We start from the raw sequence: 20,287 nt of genomic DNA on the forward strand, positions 1-20,287 counted from the left end.
ACTTTTCTGAACACACCTCGTATAAAAGCATACATACTTATTTTTTAATGTTTTAAAATGAAGAATGTAATAACAGAAATAAGAGTTTCACAATTAACGACACTTCTTCGGCAATATCTAACTACCGAGTCGATTTCTGAAATGTAAAGGCTTCTCATAAAATACATCCGGGTTTCAGGAGATTAATGCTTGTAACGACCTACTCTTCGGATAATATCAGTAGGCACAATAACAATAGTCTCAAATCCCGACTCAACGACTTTTTGATGTCAATCATGGACTGGTATCCAACCAAATTTCGAGAAATCAGTGCTAAGAAATATGCTTGAGGATCGGTGAGGAAGTAAACTGAAATATAGCATTTTAAAATAGCGTTTTAGCCCAGCTTGATGATCCGATTATAAGAAAATCTTTTCATTATTGCTATGGGGTAAATATTTTTCAGCTCTTCTCGAGGTGCAATATACATATTTATTTGTTGCAACTACTGTGGTGGCATATGACTTCACAAATAATGCGTTCATATAATTTTTAATGGAAAAGGCGCACTGCTTTTATGCGACATTTATCAGCTGACGGGGAGCTTACGACTCTCAGCAATAATGCAACAACTGTCAAATCGAGGACTGTGTGTATGTATACATATATATGTGTATGTGTGGAAGATAGCTGCGTAGAATGATATCAATGCGACAATGCTAACATAAACGCCCCATTCATTGCACTGCAAAAACAACAACAGCAACAAAAACACCACAAATGGGCAACATATGCGCGTCAACGCAAAGCGCCACATGAGAAGGCAAAAGCAGAAGCAAAAGGGCAGCCAACACAACAACAACAAAAAATTATAAAACAGCCACAACAACAAATGTCTGCAGCCGTAAAAGCTGCCTTTAGTGCACATCAACAAACAGTGGTGGCAAATAAAGTAAGCTGGCATGGCACTAATTGGCGAGGTGGGGGAGCGGCGACGCGGTGTTACAGCGACAAATAACAGCAAACAACACATATACTAACGGGACAAAGATGCTGCAGCTGCAATTTCAGCTTGTACAATAAATTCACAGCGCTGCAAGCAAATAGCTGTGTGTATGTGCGTGCGTGTGAGTGAATTTGTGAACGAAACACAAATTGCTGGTGTGCACGGACGTGTCGCATGCAACGTGCAAGCAATGCACTAAAATGTGCCACATGCAGCTTCTTCGACGCATAATCGTTCATTGCCAAGTGCACCACAAAGTTCGTATTGCCGCAAGCTGTCGGTTGCAAGGTGCACATTTTAGCCCTCTCGCCAGTGCTCACATACACACTCACCCATATGTAGGTACCACTATGCTGAAATTTATGCATTGTCATTATGTCTGCACGCAGACTTAGCATTCGTTGCAATGAATCGAAAGTAAAAGTTGCAGACCTACACATACTCGCTAATGGCGGCAGGCGTAATTAAATTCTGTGCGATTCTATTGTTCGCGGAAAATTAAAAATTCATTAAAATTAATGAAAACCTTTATTGTTTCTTATTTTGGTTCACATTGTTGGCAAATGATGCTGAAATTGAGAAAAGTGAAACTGAGCTTTTTGCATAGGTGATTGCCTTGAAGGCGTTGGCGTTTTTTAATAGAAATAGTTCGCATTAATTAAACAAAAAAACAAGACGTTAAAATTGGCTGCACCAAAGCTATATACTATATACTTTACAAGTACATAACTTACAAGTATAACATGATCTCATGATTTTGATCGATCAATTTGTATGGCAGCTATATCCTATAGTGGTCCAATATTGGCGGCTCCAGCAATTGAATAACTTCTTAGAGGAAAATAACGTGTAAAAAATTTAAGATCGATAACTCAAAAACTGAGGGACTACTTCGCGTATATACAAACGAAAGACGAACAGGCAGCACTCAGCTCGTCACGCTGCTCATTTATATACATACATATATTATCTTCTGCGTGTTACAAACTTCGTGGCTTTCGAATTTGAAGTAGTGAGGGTTTCCGGCAATCCTATATAGTCTGTTTGGTCCTTAATTTAAGTCATCAGTTACGTCGATATACTTATGTATGTAACTGCATCAGTGGAGGGGATTAATCCTTAAATATTGTATATTTCTGGAAGCTCCCTTTATTTGAAGCTTTAAAATGCCTAGGCTTAAAATAATCGTTGAATTTGTAACGACGATTGCTGTGATATTTGTCTAACATTTGTTTGGGAACTGCTGATTCATAATGATTAATTATTAAATTTATTTTAATGAACTTACCTTGCATAGTGCGACTCCAGTATCTAGACGATCCATAAAATTCTCCGCATTAATATTTAAATCTGGATAAAGCGTGCTCAACCACTCGGCCAAGTCCTCTTTCATCGCCTCTAAGTACTCTTCGCTCGATTTGAAAGGCCGATAAGGCCGGGCCTCGAGCATTGCCATTTTTGTGGGTCTTTAAAAAATACTATTTTGGTTACAATTAATACACTAACCGACCGATTATGCTTTCAAAGAGTTCGTTTTAAGTTTTATTAATATTTGTTAAATATTGCTCGTATTTAATTGTTTCGCGTTTTTATTTTATCAAGTATTAATTTAATGTAAAAAAGTGAAGAAAATTTAAACAAAAAACCGTTCGTTTGTATATTTTATTCGCTTGCTAACTACGTCATTCGTGTTATTCACATATCTAGCCTTTATTATTAGATTAAATTTTTTTCTAATTTTTTGTGGACACCAGTTTAATGTGGATATTCGTTTTGTGACTTTAGTTATTGATAAAATAGTAGGATACTGGTTGATAATTCATTATAATTCGTATATTCAATGTTCTTGCCGCGCACTTTATATTGCATCAAAGTTAACAGGGGGCGTTCACATGAATTATCTGCAATGGAAGCAAATAAAATAACGGGTTAATTTGTAACTACAAAAAATTCTGAAAAAGTGTAAAAGATATAGTTTTTTGTTTTTGTTTAAATTAGAATTAAGCTTAATTACTTCTGTATAGGACACATACACATATATATAAGTATACTAATATGTATTATATATTCTCATATAGTTGTACACATTTTCGCTCTGATTGACAATGCATTTAACTGCATTAAAAGCTTTTGCATTAAAGCGAGGTACACCTGTTGGTCGGCAGCAAAATAAAGGGAATTAAGTCACTTGATATCGTCAATGCGTGTCAAATAACCAGTGGTTAACTTAACTCAAATTGAGCAAATGAAAAACTCAGAAAAAATAGTAATGAAAATGTTATTTTATTTTTAAACATGGGTTGTACATACAAAACTGGCGTCACAAAGGGGGTTTAAGAGAGTTATGACATCCGGCAGAAATTCGTGACTACTTTATAAGTAACTAATTTTAATAGACACCATTTTTTGGCCGTTTACATACTGTTTCTAAACAATTAGTTTTCTCTATTTTATTTTACGTTCACTTTACGCCGAAAACCCCAGTTTATTATCAATAAATTTGTTATGAAATATTATAGACTATTTATAAAAAGCCAGTATACTAAAATATTTTATTTAACGCATCTTATTTGTAGTATTTAGAGCAAAATGAACTGATATATAATTACTATTAGTAAAGCCATATGAACTTAATTCGCCAAAAGCTTTAGAAAATTTGCTATTTAAATAACTGTACATTCTTCAACAATCGGACTATCAATAATTCCAAACTAACCAACTCTAACCATAAAGGTTTTTAAATCCCCCTTCTATGCAACAGCTCTTCATAGAAGTCAGTCTTAAGGAACACATAATACTCAATGAACAGATAAGAAGTCTTGTAGGACGTGGAGCCTTAAACAAAATTTCTAGGGTTGGAGACACAATCTTTTAAAAAATTTCGATGAGAATGTATTTTTGAAATAAATATGGAACTATATGCCATTGCAACAGAAATAAGGGCGTAAGAAATTCATACCCTCTGCAGACATTTTATTTACTACGCCATTGAATATGCGAAAAGCCTGTGGACTTAAGTAAATATACAACTATGCCGTGTGCACAAGCAATTAGCTTCAATACTCCTCACTTAATTGAGAAAGCTTAATTCCAGATAGTGTAAAGACAAACCGCAAAGTAATAGCTTAAGCGTTTAATAGCTAATCGAGCATGTGGATTTGCGGCTTTTGTCTTTTTTGCGGTAATCATGACACCCCTAATTATGTAAAACGGATGGTAATTGAATCTTGAAACAATAAAAATATGAGAGAAAAAGCTGAAAGCTTTGCAGTTAATTATTTGAAGTTTTCTTTGACAACTCTTAGTTGTTATAAAATGTTAAGAATCTTTATTAATAAACACCGGAACTTCGAATTTCGAATGATGAAAATTTTACAAAAAATTGTTTAAAATTACTTTAAAAAAAAAACACATCGCTTGCCAAGTAACACCGAAGCTTTACCATGCATTACATAAATAAAGCTTCTAGCTTTCGTAAAAAACTTCAAATATGAGAGCTGCCACCTGAATTTTGAATGAATTTTATATCAGACAATAATTTCTGGTTCGATCACTTTTTAATTACAAGTATTTTATAATATCGAAATAGATACATAAAAATATATGTATTTTGAAATTACTTGACACTCTTATGCAGTTATTTATGCTTCCAAGACATGCTTGAGTGTTTATAATTAATAGCGGCAATAAAAACGGGCAAGGGAAAGAACATTCGATTTCTCATAATTGACGCTTGAATATTTCACGCTGGACTGCACACAATTCTGATTACTCAAGTGTTAAATATGAAGTAAGTGGGGCTCATGGAAGATCTCTCACCCGTCTTGACAGGCGAGATATACATACATACAAACATGTGTTATGTATGATGAAAGGTTTGTGGATAGTTAGGTATGAAGGGACGTATGAATCACATATGTAAATTGCAGCGTCATTATGATCACCGGAACGGGTGCGCCTTCACTGCACAAAAATGTGTATCTATAAGCAGCCCCATGGGAACTTTTGAGACAACTTCCTTTCTCTTTGAGATTTTACCGCTACTGAGATGCACGAGTTTGTGTATTATATAGAAGTATAATAATCGAAAATAAAATATACTGGGTCGTAGTCGTTATTATTAAATATTTGTTTAACCATGTATAACAAAAATTAAAAAGCGGTAAAACTCCTCCGAGTGTTAAAATTACATTTATGTGTGGAATAAATATTAATCATAGGTATTTCAAAATAAAAAATGTCAGACATTATTTTTATTGTAATCATAGGCACATTTTTTAAAATTTTTCATTTGATACCTATAGTAGAAAAAATTGAATAAATTGGGAAAAAATTTAAAACAACTGGCAACCCTTTACATAAATACCGTCTGTGTCTTTTTAATTTAATATTCATTTTGTAATATTTAAATGATTCATATTAAATAATATAAAAAAAATGTAAACAGGTGGCAACACTCAAACAAATTATTTTCAACTTTAAACTGTCTTACACCATTTCTGTATACTTTTTTTTTTACAAACTTATTTACTTCTATGGTAATTTTCAAACAGATGGCAACCGTCAAACTTTCTTAAATCTTAAGTTAAGCTTGAATTATTTGGGCAGCAGTTAAAATCCACCAATTCTTATCTTGCTAATATTGTTTTATAAAAATGAGTAGAGATAGAACGTTTTATCAGTGATTCTAAGGCCCCTAATCAGATAGACTTACAAGTGACATATAGGAGTGACAAATTATATACAAGTATATACTTATATCCAAGTTCTCACGTTTTGATAATAATCCGAAAAATATTTATGATTCGAATATTGAAGCCAGTCACTTTATCGTGGCACATGTATAAAACATGCATACATATGTAGATATGTACATATGTATTTATGGCTATATATAATATTTCAGTATCCACCTTCGAGATTTCAGCTGAAAAAAATTGAGCGAGTTATTCAACGCTTGTTTTAGCTAATGTATTGCCACAACAGGGGGAAATATTTAATGCACCGTGCCACAACCGGACTTTCGCCATTAATCGCACACCCCTAAAATAAGTTTACAAATACTGTTATGATATGTATGCCCCATAAAATCGGCGAAAATTGGACATGCGAAAAATTCCACAAATATTTACGCACCCAAAACTGCAAGCAAAAAACACTAAAATAATATTGAATGTCGATGCAAAATATATCTGAATACATATTTACACCCATATTTACAAGCCCGCCAAGGTTTATGTAACCACTTGTGGCGGAACCAACGTGATCTTAATTAAGTCCAACCGTATGCTTAGCGCCGGTCACACTGCTGCTCGGTTTTAGTGGTCCACCGTCGCTGCCGCCGTGTGTCTGATTGGCCTAACCTCAGTCGTCTTATGTGAATATATGTGTGTGTGTATATTGCGTCGGTATGCGGGGCGTACAATTTCACTACAAGTATATCGCCGCAACTACAAATTAAAAACGCAAGTGTAAATTTTTAATTACAACAATAAAAAGAACAACAAAAACCAATAATATGCATGTGCCGGTGTGTAACCAACATTACCGTTAATGAAAATGGCAATAAAATTTGCGGTGGGAAGTGAGCAAATGCTGGGAAAAAAAATTACACGCAAACAAATTGAGGAAAAAATAATAAAAATCAATCACAGAAAAAAGATTGCAACTAATGTAATGAATCAGCACAATTTTAACAATTTTGCACTAGCATTCAATATTTTTTCAATTGGTGATTTTTCAAATTTTTTTTGCATTTAATTGTGTTTCTCAATAACTCAATCTTCGAATGAATGTGAATGGGAAAGAAAGGGTGCGTAAATTTGAATGCCCAATTATAAATTTATTACAGAAAAAGATACTTTTAGTACATATGTAAGTGTACATAGATATGTAACGGCTGGTCTACTTATGCAAGCGATTTCTTTTAATTGAAATGACTAATGTTCGACAATTTTTTAGCTTTATCAATTAACTTTATGCATAATCAAACTTAGGGTATTAATTTTTTTCAATTTGAACAATACTATTGTTGATGACTTTTATTTGCGAATCATTATTTTTTTTTTAATTATTACAAATAGCTAATAAAGTAAGCACACGGCATTAAATTAAAATGCAAAATCCAAAAATTAAAAATTAAATCGCAATTTTTACAATTGATTAATCAGCAAATAAAAAATACGCCATAAATTACGAATTTCTCCCGGACAATGTAAAAATTTATTTTTAGCATTTTAAAAATGAAAATAATTTCAAAGAAATATATTTTTATATTTTCGCAACATGTTGCAAGAAGGTGTGTACATATAATAGGTATGTTTATAGCATTTAAAACAAATAAAATAGATGGAGTTCTATCAGTATCTAATAAATAATAACGATTTTTTCAATCGACAAGTTAACAACATTGTATGACACAGATGAAAAGAGCTAAGATTTGAGAAAAATCACGCCATAACATTTATGAGATTAACTTCTAGTTGAAAGATTATTACAGATTATATATTAGGGTGGAGCGAAAAAGTTTTTTTTTGCTTAGCCTGAGGGTAAAATTTGTAGATTATAAAAAAAAGAAAATTTTTGGAAATAAACAAAATTTTTTTAACATCTAGAGGCGGCCCACCATTTTAAAATTTTTTTTTTTCGCTCCACCCTATTATATATAAAAGGCACTAAGAAGGTTGCTATGCACCTCTTACTAAAGCCTTTTATCATAATAAGAATTATAGTGCCAAGATTGCGGCAAACTACGTCATAAATAAGGTGAACTGTCAAACTGTCATTGTAATTGGAAATAAACCCTTCTTCATTTATGACGTCACTAACGTAAGAATTTTTCAGTCAAATGCACTCCACTAGAATAACGGAACAAAACTGTTAAGATTTCTATTTCTATCCTACTCGTTATGCTAATTCTACATCTTGATCATTAGTCCTTCACAAATAGAATACATTTTTACGAAATTAGGAAATGTAAAAAAATTTGAGTGCTATACAAAAATAAGCGTTTTAGAACAAAAAATTTAAATGCCTAACGCACCAATTTAAGAGTACAAGTATACGAGAGTTTACGAATAAATATATAAAAACTCGTCCACAAATGGAAAGGGAAAGCAGCTGCTTTGTAGGATTATGATTAAGGAGTAATAAGCCAGGAATAAAAGTTTTCAAAAATATAAATAACTGTAAAATATTTACGTATTGCAATTTTTATTAAAATAACACAGTGTCCACCAATAGAGTAGTAAGATTAATTGTCTCCGACACAAATTAAATTAGCAACATAAATCAGTTCAGCTATTTACAAATACTAAGAAGATATGTAAATTTAGTAAAATGAGACTTTGAAAATGACAAGTAAATAAATGCCGGTTTTATATGTAAATTAATACCATATATATTTTCGGTGCCTGTATTTACATTACGATTCTAATAAAGTAAAAATGTTTTAAGTAGCAAAACAGTAAATTCAGTCGATTAAAATCTCTAAACTTCTGAAAGTTAACAGTCTTACAACTAAGGAAATAATGTGTTATGCCTTGATTAATTATGGAAAATATAGAATTACAATAACAAACAAAATAACAAGCCCACGTTTTACACCAACAAGCATTTGCTATTAAAACTGTTAAAAATGCAGAATTAGGAAACGGCTGGATGAGGAAAGATATATATAATACTGAAGATACCCTGTAAGAAAAAACAGTAGAGTACAAAAATTATCGTGTAATTAAATAAGTGGAGAAGTCCTTCATTTACTAAATAAAAGCAAAGTTTACCAACCTTCTCGTACTGTATACAAATTAGTAATTGACTAAATTAAGAGAACTTTCGAAACACATGCTTGTATAAGCCCTTAACCTGAAAAATAAATATATATTAAGTCTGAAAAATAAATATATTTAATTTTGGTATTCTCCTTAGTCTAGGTTTACAAATGGACAATTTTGTTGCTTATTATCGCGTTCTTTTTTTGTCTTGCGCATTGGGCGCACAAATCTAGCAACTCAAGTCGGCTAATTTTCTGCATTTCCTTACGTATCAAATTCTTAAATTTTACTATGCTGCATTTATGCGGTAACTAATTTTGATCCTTTTCACCTTTTCCTTTCATACTATGCGTATTGTATACATAATTGCACAAAAAATATATGATAAATTGAAATTTTCGAACAACTTATAAATATTGAACAGTTAAGAATAATAACACAAAGCAATTTGGTGCCCTTCTTCCTACCTCATCTCCCTCTCGCCTACAATCTACGAGATTGTGCAACAAAATCTTCGTGTGTGAACTTTGCATCAGAACAGAATTTTATGACGCACGTTATAGCTAAATACGATTTAAGTTGTTTCTTGCATGGTTGGCTATTGCAAAATACAGCAACAATGTCGAGCATTTCAATTTCCGCACACATGCTTTAATTTCAAGCAAATATGGAAATAGAGTTAAAAATGCAAATGTCACAGGCGCTAATTGAATTTCAAACTTAACATTCAGACAGATAAACAGATAGCAAATTTAATGATATCAATAAATAAATACCAGTATAAATTTGTGAAAATTATTTTTGTACATTAGGGATGTTTCTATACAACATAGTAAGGAGAATTGGCGAGTTTTGTAAAGTTAAAATGCATTAATAGACTCAATCTCGAACCAAGAGGGATTTTACGTGAAAAAGCATAGAAAGTCATAGCGTTTGTTATTGACTCTTAAGTACTTTCCGTCATCCTCTTAGTTCATTTCAATTGAAACTCCTGCTTTTCCTATGTTATTTCTTTGCTCAAGCAGATTTCACCACCATACAATTTCAATATGAACGTTCCTTATTTGATACAAAGGGAAGCATAATAAATAGGTATTTTGTTCAAGAGCCCTAGCTGAAGTCTAGCAGTATTTCAAGTTCTTTAGACACATGTATATTAGAGCCATTGTATTTAGTGGTTAGACATCTTCTGATTGAAAAAACTGCAACACCAGGTGGCTTCGATTTTGAGCATAAATCCATATGTTATGATTTAGATATCGAAATAGAGCTTGATCCCTTTAGACATATTTCTCCGTCTGATTTTTTGCTCTGATTCCATTAGTACACCCTTAATGCACCCAATACACTTGTTGAAATCTGCGCGGCTAATAAAAATAAACATTTATGTGTAACTTGCATATTTATTAGAGCAAACTGTAAATTGTTGCAATTTATTATTGTTATTGTTGTTGGTAGCCACTACATATTTACTACTAGTATGGATAAAAGTAGTGGTTGTTTTTGCTTAGATAGTTAAAGGTATTTGCAGCGAATGAATTGTACTCAGTTCTTTAAATTATTATTATTTGCTCAGTTCCAACAACAACAACAACAACAACTACAGTGTAAACAACAGCAGCTTTAGCAGAAATGCAAACAAACAAATGTTGAATATAAATAAATTAAAGCAAATGTTTGTAAATGTAGGTGCTTGTACTTAAAACGAACAACTAGAGCACCACCACAACAACAACAAAAACACGAACATTGGACCAGCAGAATTCGGTCAAAATTTGGTTTTTTGGTTACTCGAACACTTGTAAATTAAGTTTCGAATGCAAATCAAAGTCCTAAATATATATATATGTTTATATGTCTACATGTAAAATATACATACATACATATATGAAGTTGCAACATCAATTTATATGTTGTCTGTACTTTTAACATTTAGACAAGACTGCTTTTAGTGTTTCTTTTAGAGTCGCTGCGAAATCTGTGCCAATGTGGTTGAAACCAACAAGCACTAGATGGCGTCTGCGGTTTTTTATAAGCCACGTTCAGACAGTGTGCAGGGCTTCAACTGCCATTAATATTCACTTTTATTGATATAATATATATAATAGATCGTTGAAGTGTGTGATATCCACACTAAAAACAAAATTTGCTAAAATCGACTTGTGCGCTTCTTCGCATGTACTTAGTAAGATATATAAGTTTGTATATATGTACATACATACGTGTGTTGGAAACAAACTTGAACTTGAATTTTATGTCTTTTGAGAAAAAAATGTAATTTATTGTTTAAGACACTTTTTCACGCACCTTTAAACACTTTAGTAACCTGATATTCAATTCACCTGAATTTAGCTTTAGCTCTTTTTAATATACTGGTATGCATTTGTGCAATATTTCCTCAAATATTAATTAAGGCAAGAAAATATACATACATATTATATATAGGGTGAATATATAGTAACATATATAGATAAATATCTACTTCAAGTATACATAGGTAAGTATATCTTCAACTGCGAGTCAGATTGCTGCCTCTCATCCAAATTTAATTGAAATAGAGGCTTTTGAAACTTTAAAGTTAAATATGTTTATAAAAACGTGTGGATAAAACTCAATTACTTTCAACAATTATTCACCATTTATTGTTACTAAGTAAATAAATCTATTGCTGGTGATATTTTAAAATAACCTAAGTCGTCTTAAGCAAAAGTAGGTTTTTTTTATTTTTAGCAATTTCTTGTAATATATTTTTCTATATATTTTAACGTCATATAAAGTAACGTGTTGCAAAGGTTTATTTACAATATAAAAGTAGATACGGTTTTCATTTGTTGATTAGAAAAAGTTAAGTTGTCCGCCTTAAAAGAAGTTATTAAGTTATTTAAAAATATTGTCACATATTTAAAATGGCTACTAATACTTAGTTATGATGGAAAGTTTATATAATATGAGTGAACCGTAATTCATACATACATGTATACATACATACACACATATATACTTATGTATGTGAAATACCGCATAGCCACTATACAAAGTTCAAACAAGTTCTATAAGCTAAGGCAATTAAGATGGAAATTGAGTCATTAGGTTTTGTGTTCTAACAAGCTACATTTAGCTTAATTCATGACTGCCGTGTGTCTAAACTACCTTTTAATACATTTTTATCCATATGGTAAATAAGAAAAATATTGCACTTTTTGGATTCAATTTTAATTATGATCAGGCTTAGCACAATAAAAAAAATTATAATAATCAAAATTTAAGCAGACAACTTGTGTTCCTTTCAACATTGCAAAAAACATGTTGTCCATTTACTTTCATAAAAATTCGTTTTCTCACTTAGAAAAAACTTTTTGCATTCCCTAATATCATGGAGACTTCACATACATTTTTTGTCAATTAAATGTTAATTAATTGAGTAATTAGCTAATCGCTAAATTCTTTTAATTCTCCAATAAGGATTGTGTTTCAACTTAGTATAATAATTATATTAATATAAAAATATATACTCGTACAAGATGCGATTTCATTGACTTACAATAAATATATTATATATCAAGTATAGTATAGTCAAGTAACAACTTCCTCCTATACTCTTTAAACTTGTCACGAATGCTTATATAATATGTCAGGTTGATGACTATTATGCCCGCAAATTTCATATATAGCAGAGAACCAGAGTATTTGCAAAAAATATGACAATAGGCAGAATCTCCGCTTTAAAGTTCCCACACAACCTTCTAACTTTTTAGAAGCGCCTACACTGAGAACTTCATATTGCTATTTAATAAAGGCGTCAACATCAAGGTTCAATAAATGGTATCAATAGAAGCAGCAGGCCTGTCACCACATTTCAAACAATTCCAACAGATTTCCTGTCGATTCAATGTCAGATTAACGTCAAGTTACAACCTTCGTACTCCACATAGTATATATAGATATGTATGAAATTGCATATCCCATTGTGTGTCCTTTCGTGACAAGTCATTGTCATGAACTCAATCGGAAATCGAAGTTTCTATTTGTACTGCCCCGACGAGCTACATATGTATTCAGTTGTTTATTTACATGAATATCACTTGCTCAATAGTTACCAGTCAATTGCTAGAAAGGTTATGAGGAGGTTAGAACACCCCTTTTACATTCCTCAACTGACTTTGTGTACGAATATGTGTATCTACTACGAGCTTTCAGACATGTAGATATTTCATTAAATGAAGGCATTGACATTAGAAAGGAGGCGTTGAACTATCAGTTTTGGTTTTGTATTTTAAAGTGCATGTGTCGTTTAGAAGCATGAGTTCTATAAATATATTTAAATACATAATATAAAAATATAAGTTTAAATGTTACGAAAGATATTTTCAAAAATATATTGTTAACAAACAGAATAATCTTGAAACAAAAATCTTCCATGAATGATCCGTCTATTGACTCCCTTTTCATACAACAACATTCACGTACACACACGCACAAAATGTTGTCAAAATGCTTACAATTTTTCAAGGTTTCAGGCTCTAAAATTTAAAGCATCATGCGAGTTTACTCATAAGCGACCGGGAAAGAGATGCTGAACTGGTTGAAATTTCTCTGCTGTTACATTCCAGTCTGCTCAATAGTTTGGCGTATATTCGTAAATAATTCACTAGCAAGAGATGGGTCTATTGTTGAAAACAGAGCAGTAAGTAGAGTATGTCGAAACCACCACGTCCCAGTTCAATCAGTTACTCAGTTGACACTCTTTATTTCACAACAAAACCAATGTAGTTCTGTTGTAATTTTAGTAAAAAAGTAAAGTTAAGAGAAGATTTTGATTGGAACTTTGTTGCCGAATGATTCTGTAAGCTTCATATTTTGTTAATCCTTTGTCAAAATAGTGATTAATTTTTAACTAGAGTTCTAGAACAGAAAGATTGTAAAAAAAACTCGTTAGAAAACAGCACCTTTTCCGACACAATTGTTTTTTTTTACAACAGATAAAAACTTAAAGGAAATGTCTTGTCCATGAGAATTGAAAACCACACAGCTTATATGAGTACATAGCCTCATTTTTTCTTTTTATATAGATTTAATTTTTAATTAATTTTTACACATTTCAAGCTTTGGTTTCGCTGTCAAGTTCGTTTCACTAATTTTTGCCACAATCTAGATTGAGTGATGCATGATTGAGGTAAGTAAGAATGATGGTTGTATATATGCTTGCGGCAGTCCACCCACAGAGGCATGAGGTCCAAAAATCTCAAAACATACATACAAACATATTGTATATGTTCCGAAAAGGTGGCTACAACTTAGATTGTTTTAGCATACGTATTCGAGTTAACCAGTTAGAAAAAGTTTATTCAAAGTGCTGGAACCAGTTTTGCATCCCACACACACAATGGATTTCGCATTCGCCAAAGTAAATAATCGAAAGATAGATAAGTTTTATTTAAAAATTCAGTGTTGCGAATTGTAAGTTGTAACATGTTCTTAAGCATACGCGGTCAGATGAATTTACCTACACATGTGTGTGTGTGATTGTATGTGATTTCAATATCTTGATATTTGTACTGATCGTCGAAATAAATGGGAACTGACAACCTTCTGACACTTCACAGACGTATATGGCTTAAATAGAATTTGGCTTGTCAGCTTCTTATAAGCCATACCAAATCGGTTGCGCAGGTACATACATACATATGTACATATGCCCAGATGTGCATATGTGCAAATAGTTCGCCTAAAATCATAACTGGATTCTATATTTATTTCGCATTATTGCCACAATGCGCATTTGAATGGGACTCTCGATATGCGATGAATACATTTATACATAGATATGAATATATTTTATTATAGTATAACATAAACAGGTACCACTACTATAAGAGATACGAGTATATTTTTGTCAGTAGATGTTTGGCAAATTCAAATTTGATTGATCGTAATCTTTGCTCTGAAGTTGTAAACATATATATGTATACCCATATATAGTATACATATGTATATGCAACGTGTGGGCAAATAACACTCATTTTGAATAAACGCTCCGAACTTTTTCTACTTTTCAAACTCATTTTATTTCCTCTTCGCTGGTCGTAAGAACAAATGTGAATAAATTAAATATTAATCAAATAAAATGTTCGCATATTTTGGAATTTCAGCATTTTCGGCATATTTCTACAAATCATTCAAAATTTTAGTTCAATAACCTATTGGCAAAAAAGTGTGAAAAATTCGTGCCATTTTTTAAATTTGACTTATTCATTGTAAAAATATCGACATTTGGAACATTTGTATGAATTTATTGCAGTAGTACCTATAATACAAGTATATGCCATATGTATATATTTCTATAGTGTCTAGATGGAACATAGGTTCTACATGCATATCATTGTATAATCCTACCTAAAAGATTTATACAATGATGAATTTGTATATTACATCCTTTATATCGGGTTTAGAGAGTTGCCACTTATTTGAAAAAAATCGATTTATAAATAATAGACAATATCGTGTTGATGGATGGAGATACATTTTAAAACAAGAGATATTTTAAGCAGAGTTGCCACTTTCTAAGAAAGAAAAATTAACAATCAAACTATCTTTTTCACATTATATGCTACAACGTAGGTACCAACAAAAAGTTTTAAGAATTTAGTCGAATATTGATAAACTGCAGCTAACTTAACATTACTTTTACATTTTTCTAATGGATAGTCAAATCACAAGAAGAAAATGTGATATGATCTCCATAATTTTTATAGTCGTCGACACAAGAGAGTAAGTGGATGCCTCATTAAATTAGTATAATATTGTGAATGGATCAAATCATCTCAAAAATTTAAAGAAAAAGATGTTTTTATTACTTTTAAAAATTTAAGACATAACATTAAATAAGTTATAAATTTTTATAGAAAACGAAAGACAAAGGTGATCGAGAAGTTAATAAAATGCTTTTTGTAGGGAGCCAGAAAGCCTTTTTAAAAAAAAAAAAAAACACGGTTAATTCGGTTGCACCGAAGCTAGAATACCTTTCACATGTAAAAAAAAAAGTTTACATACAAGAACTTGATGGCGTTCCGATCGGGAAAATTTCTTCAGATATTGCAGCGTTGCTTTGGACAATAATTCATGCCAAATTTCATGAAGCTATCTCCATAGGGTCTCCAACGTTTGTCCCTGGGTGTTACAAACTTCGTAGCTAACACTTCGCGGATCGAAGACAGATATTTTTTATTAATTATGCTGTTTATATATAATCGCGACTTAACAAATTCACAGCGTTCTTTCCCAGCTGTATTATTAAAAACCTAATTCTTGTAATTATTAATAAATATTGTAAATAATTGTAAAATTATTATTTTCTTCATATTTTTTTTCATAATTATTTCTGCCACCGATATTTATTTTATCACTTCATTTACATTTCTACTCAAAGCTACTGTCAATGATGTCATTACAGGGGTAGTATTGGCTTTTTTGGCCTTTAGCATTACTAGTTTTCTTAATTCGACAACTCATAGCTTTTTCAGGTGCAAACCGTGAAAATTTAATGGACAGGTTTGGCTATGCTGAATTTGATTGTTCTCGCACGATTGATTGCACAAAGAAACCAGTCAACAAGCTGCCACTTTATGCAAATTGCGAAAAAAAAGCACACAACAATCCGGCATGGCGACACAATGGACAAAAGATTAAAAGAAGTTAAGTCCGAACAATAAGCATATGGCCGCAGCCTAAGTAAACAACGCACCGAATTCAATGCCCCGGGACATAAGTGTGGCATTGATTAGAGAATTTTCAAAATTTCATACTCGTATCCATAATATTTTACGATTGTCATCAGCGTTTGTGATTTGGAAAAAACTATGGCTTTTAAAAATTATGCAAAGTGTGACCAAAAAGATTAGCACAGGAGTCGATTACAATAGTATTATTATTTTAACGATTCTAATAACAAGAACACAATATTGACCCTGGGGCTTTTTTTATTAATATTCTTTATAGAAAGACACGACAACATGTAAGCGTGGTACACGTATCACGAAAAAAGTAGCGCTTTTAATTAACCATTATGCTGATTTCTACTACCAGATAACGGGAATTAAATGTGTTTATAAAAAATCATATTTGTTTGAATTTTAACTCAAAATGGGTCGTTAAAATTGTTTGTTTTTTAACTATATTAATATCGATGAAACTGAAAGAGATTATTGGCGACATAGCTGAAATTCCTGTCTGGTGATGAGACATGGGTTTATGAATATAACGTCGAAGCTGTCCAACAATCAAGCGAGTGGCACTACAAAAGTAAGCTGAAATCGAAGAAAACACGTCGAAGTCGTTCAAAAATCCAGATGATGCTCATCGTTTCACAGTCGTATAGTTCATCATGAATTCATTCTACAGGGTCAAACGGTCAATAAGGAATACTGCTTGGCCGTTTTGAAACATCTATGTGAAGTAATTCGTGATAAACGACCGTCATATTTTAACATGATTGTGACTGACTTTTTAACCAAACGCGAAACGAGAGACATCGCTCAGTGTTCGCCAGATTTGACTCTACGTGACTCTTCTCTGTTTTCAAAACTTAAAAATCATTTTCGGAGTCCGCGCCATGAGGCCTTTAAACAGTCCATCTCAGCCAAGGCTCAATAAATGTAATCGACATAAAGAAATCGTTTTTATAGTCCGATCAAAGCGAAAAGTTGCATTTAAATGACATACGAGTATTTCATAACTCTCTTTAAACAAAGGTTTTCGACTTTGCTAGGTAGCGTAGTTTTACTTAGCGAAGAGCTGGAGCGTTCAATTTTGAAAACATGATGATACAAGATTCTTGGACACCTTCGATAAACTAAAAGATTTATGTCATTTATCTAATTTTAGATTTATTGCAGAAGACTGAAATACTTAGAAACAAATTACGATGATTACTAGCATTATTACACATACAAGCATACACACATTTCTCGCAAGGTCCCTACCTTGCGAACTACCTTGGCTTATAATATGAATTCTATCGACAAATCGATTTCAATCGTGTGAAGTAATATATCATTCAATTAAAATCTCTTCAACTGGACTTGCAACTTTTGTGGTAGCTGACCATTAATCAAACTTCTAGCGTGCAATTAGTCTCCCACACACACACACACATATATATATAATGAGCAGAGAAAAATATCTCAGTAATATTAAAATCATACAGTGCCAATATTAAAAGTGTATATGTATGTTCTTGCAAAGAATTCCGCAGCAACAAATACCAACGACTTGCTGCAGCTTAACCCAGTTATGGGTCATATGACCAGCATCAGCAAGGCTTTTAGCCACTGAGACGCAACGAGGTACTTGACTCGCGAGATTGTTGGGCGAGGTAAGTAAATATATGCATGTGTATACGTGTTTGTAAGTGCAAAGTGCGAGAACAGCTAAGTTAAGAAATTAAAACTTTTGCTAGAAGCGCATTTTCACCTTCAAGCCCATTCAAAGCTCTCAGTCACCTTCCGCTTTTGTTGGACCACATAAAATATTTGCGTTCAGTGTGTATATAGTTTTATAGACATAGGGAAATAAATATGTTTATAAGCACTATATAAATACTATAATCTAACGGTGAATGACCCATAGCAAAACAACAAAAGACAGCTGGCAGCTCATTTGAAGTATTTTTATTGATGACTGCAGCAACGTCAATAGCAACAATAGCATAAGCAAACTACTTGACATCTCCAACTAACACTAATTGTTGTTTTATATACTCATACAATTGTACATATACACGCACATTTCGAATCTATGATACCGTTGAGACCGATCATTTCGATGAACTTCCAACGGCATAATTCCCCTGCTCAAGTTCATCGGAGCTTAAACTGTACAAATACAGCGCTGCCAATCACTCAAACGCAGCAATTGAACGCAATTTCTTGCCTTCTCTTCTTCTACTTCTAGTCTAATCAATCGATAGTTTAATCGAGCGCACGCTGTGGTTGTTGGTTGTAAGGTGGGGCAATGGGCGAAACTCTATCGGCAAAAGTCAAGTGAATATCAAGCGCGCAAAAAATTCAAAAAAAAAAACACCAAAACACACATAACTGTTCTTGAGCTTGTTCAATGCTTTTAATTCAGGAAATCGAGAAAATATTAAATAATTAACACAACAACAATAATAAATTTCATAAAAAACCGCTTGTGATTTATGAGCCCGGCTTTAAGAATTGGCAATGAATTGACATTTGCTCAACAAACAGCGCTGGCTGCTTGATTGCTTGTCCGCCTGCCGCTCGACGCTGATAGTTTATTCAAAGAGCATTAGGCGTCGCTTTAATGGATGCTTTTGACGCTTTTCGTTTGCCTTTCGGCCACAACGCACTTATTGACACACCTATACACGTGCACATAAAGTACGCTTCGGGCCATCAAATCTTGCAATCATAATGCCAATAACAACAACACCAACACAGAATTCATACACTAAAATTCCAACAACAACATTGTTACTTGAATGGCAATAAATTGAAGCACAGAATTCATATAAAATTCAAACAACAACATTTTTACTTGAATGGCAATAAATTGAAGTTAAATGATTTTTAGTGTTAATCGCATATTTCTAGAGATATGTTTTGTGATAGGTATGTTCGACGAATTGGTCTTATGCAGATTTTGTACAAAAGACTTGCCGCAACGCAGTACCAATGCTCACAGACTAGTTGGCTGACAAGCGGGAGCCATAAATTTTTGATTGGCAGACACGGATGTAGTCGAAGGCTAAATGTTCTCAATGTTTCTTTTCGAACGTACAATATTTTTAAGAACATTTTCTGAGAATCGATTTGCTTAAGTGGACTGGGAAAGTCTTTAGAATGAAATGCATGTTATGTATTTAGATATTTATGGTTTTTTTATACTCTGAGCGGGGTATATTAACTTTGCGACGATGTTTGTAACATCCAGAAGACAACGTCGGCGATACCGATGTAAGATTTTGCTCTCGTTCTTTTCTCCCAAAAAAGCTGCTTTTTTGTCAGTTACTTGGTTATAGGACCACTATAGGATATATTTGCTAAACATATTTGACAAAGTATATTCATGAAAATTGACACAGATTATTATCTACTTTAGTCAATCACCGAACAAATTGATCACCAAACCATATAACTGCTATTCAAACTGATCGATCAAAATTAATATAAAGATCTTTTTATACCATTTTATACTATAAAAAATGCACCTGTGAAGAGTAGCTTCGATGCAGCCAAAGTTACCCATTTCCTTTATCATACATACATATATGTATGTATTGTACTATATTACTATATACAGTTGAATTTCGAGCTCTGGTAGTACACTTAGTAGTACTCCATTCTAAGACGGTATAACTTATTATCTTTACAATAATTTTTTTGCGTAATATTTTATGATATTGAATTTGTCTAAACAATCAATTGAAGTTAGCTCATGGATTGCTTCTATTTCTTGATTAATTTGGACGAAAGTGTATTTACAGACTAGGTCACTTTTCATTCATCAT

General features: G+C 32.4%; 1 protein-coding gene across 2 annotated transcripts in view; it reads right to left on the reverse strand.

Moving 5' to 3' along the window:
* pigs (pickled eggs) overlaps nucleotides 1–20,287 on the reverse strand; it is a 119,253-nt gene that overhangs the window by 63,359 nt on the left and 35,607 nt on the right. For both annotated transcript variants that reach the window (XM_036365610.2, XM_036365609.2), the window contains exon 3: nucleotides 2,274–2,886. In XM_036365610.2, coding sequence (XP_036221503.1) covers nucleotides 2,274–2,441 — 168 coding nt within the window. In that variant the 5' untranslated portion in view covers nucleotides 2,442–2,886. The remainder of the gene's footprint in view (nucleotides 1–2,273; nucleotides 2,887–20,287) is intronic.

The sequence above is a fragment of the Bactrocera oleae genome, chromosome 5 (genome assembly GCF_042242935.1).
Source record: "Bactrocera oleae isolate idBacOlea1 chromosome 5, idBacOlea1, whole genome shotgun sequence".
In the NCBI taxonomy this organism is placed as follows: domain Eukaryota; kingdom Metazoa; phylum Arthropoda; class Insecta; order Diptera; family Tephritidae; genus Bactrocera; species Bactrocera oleae.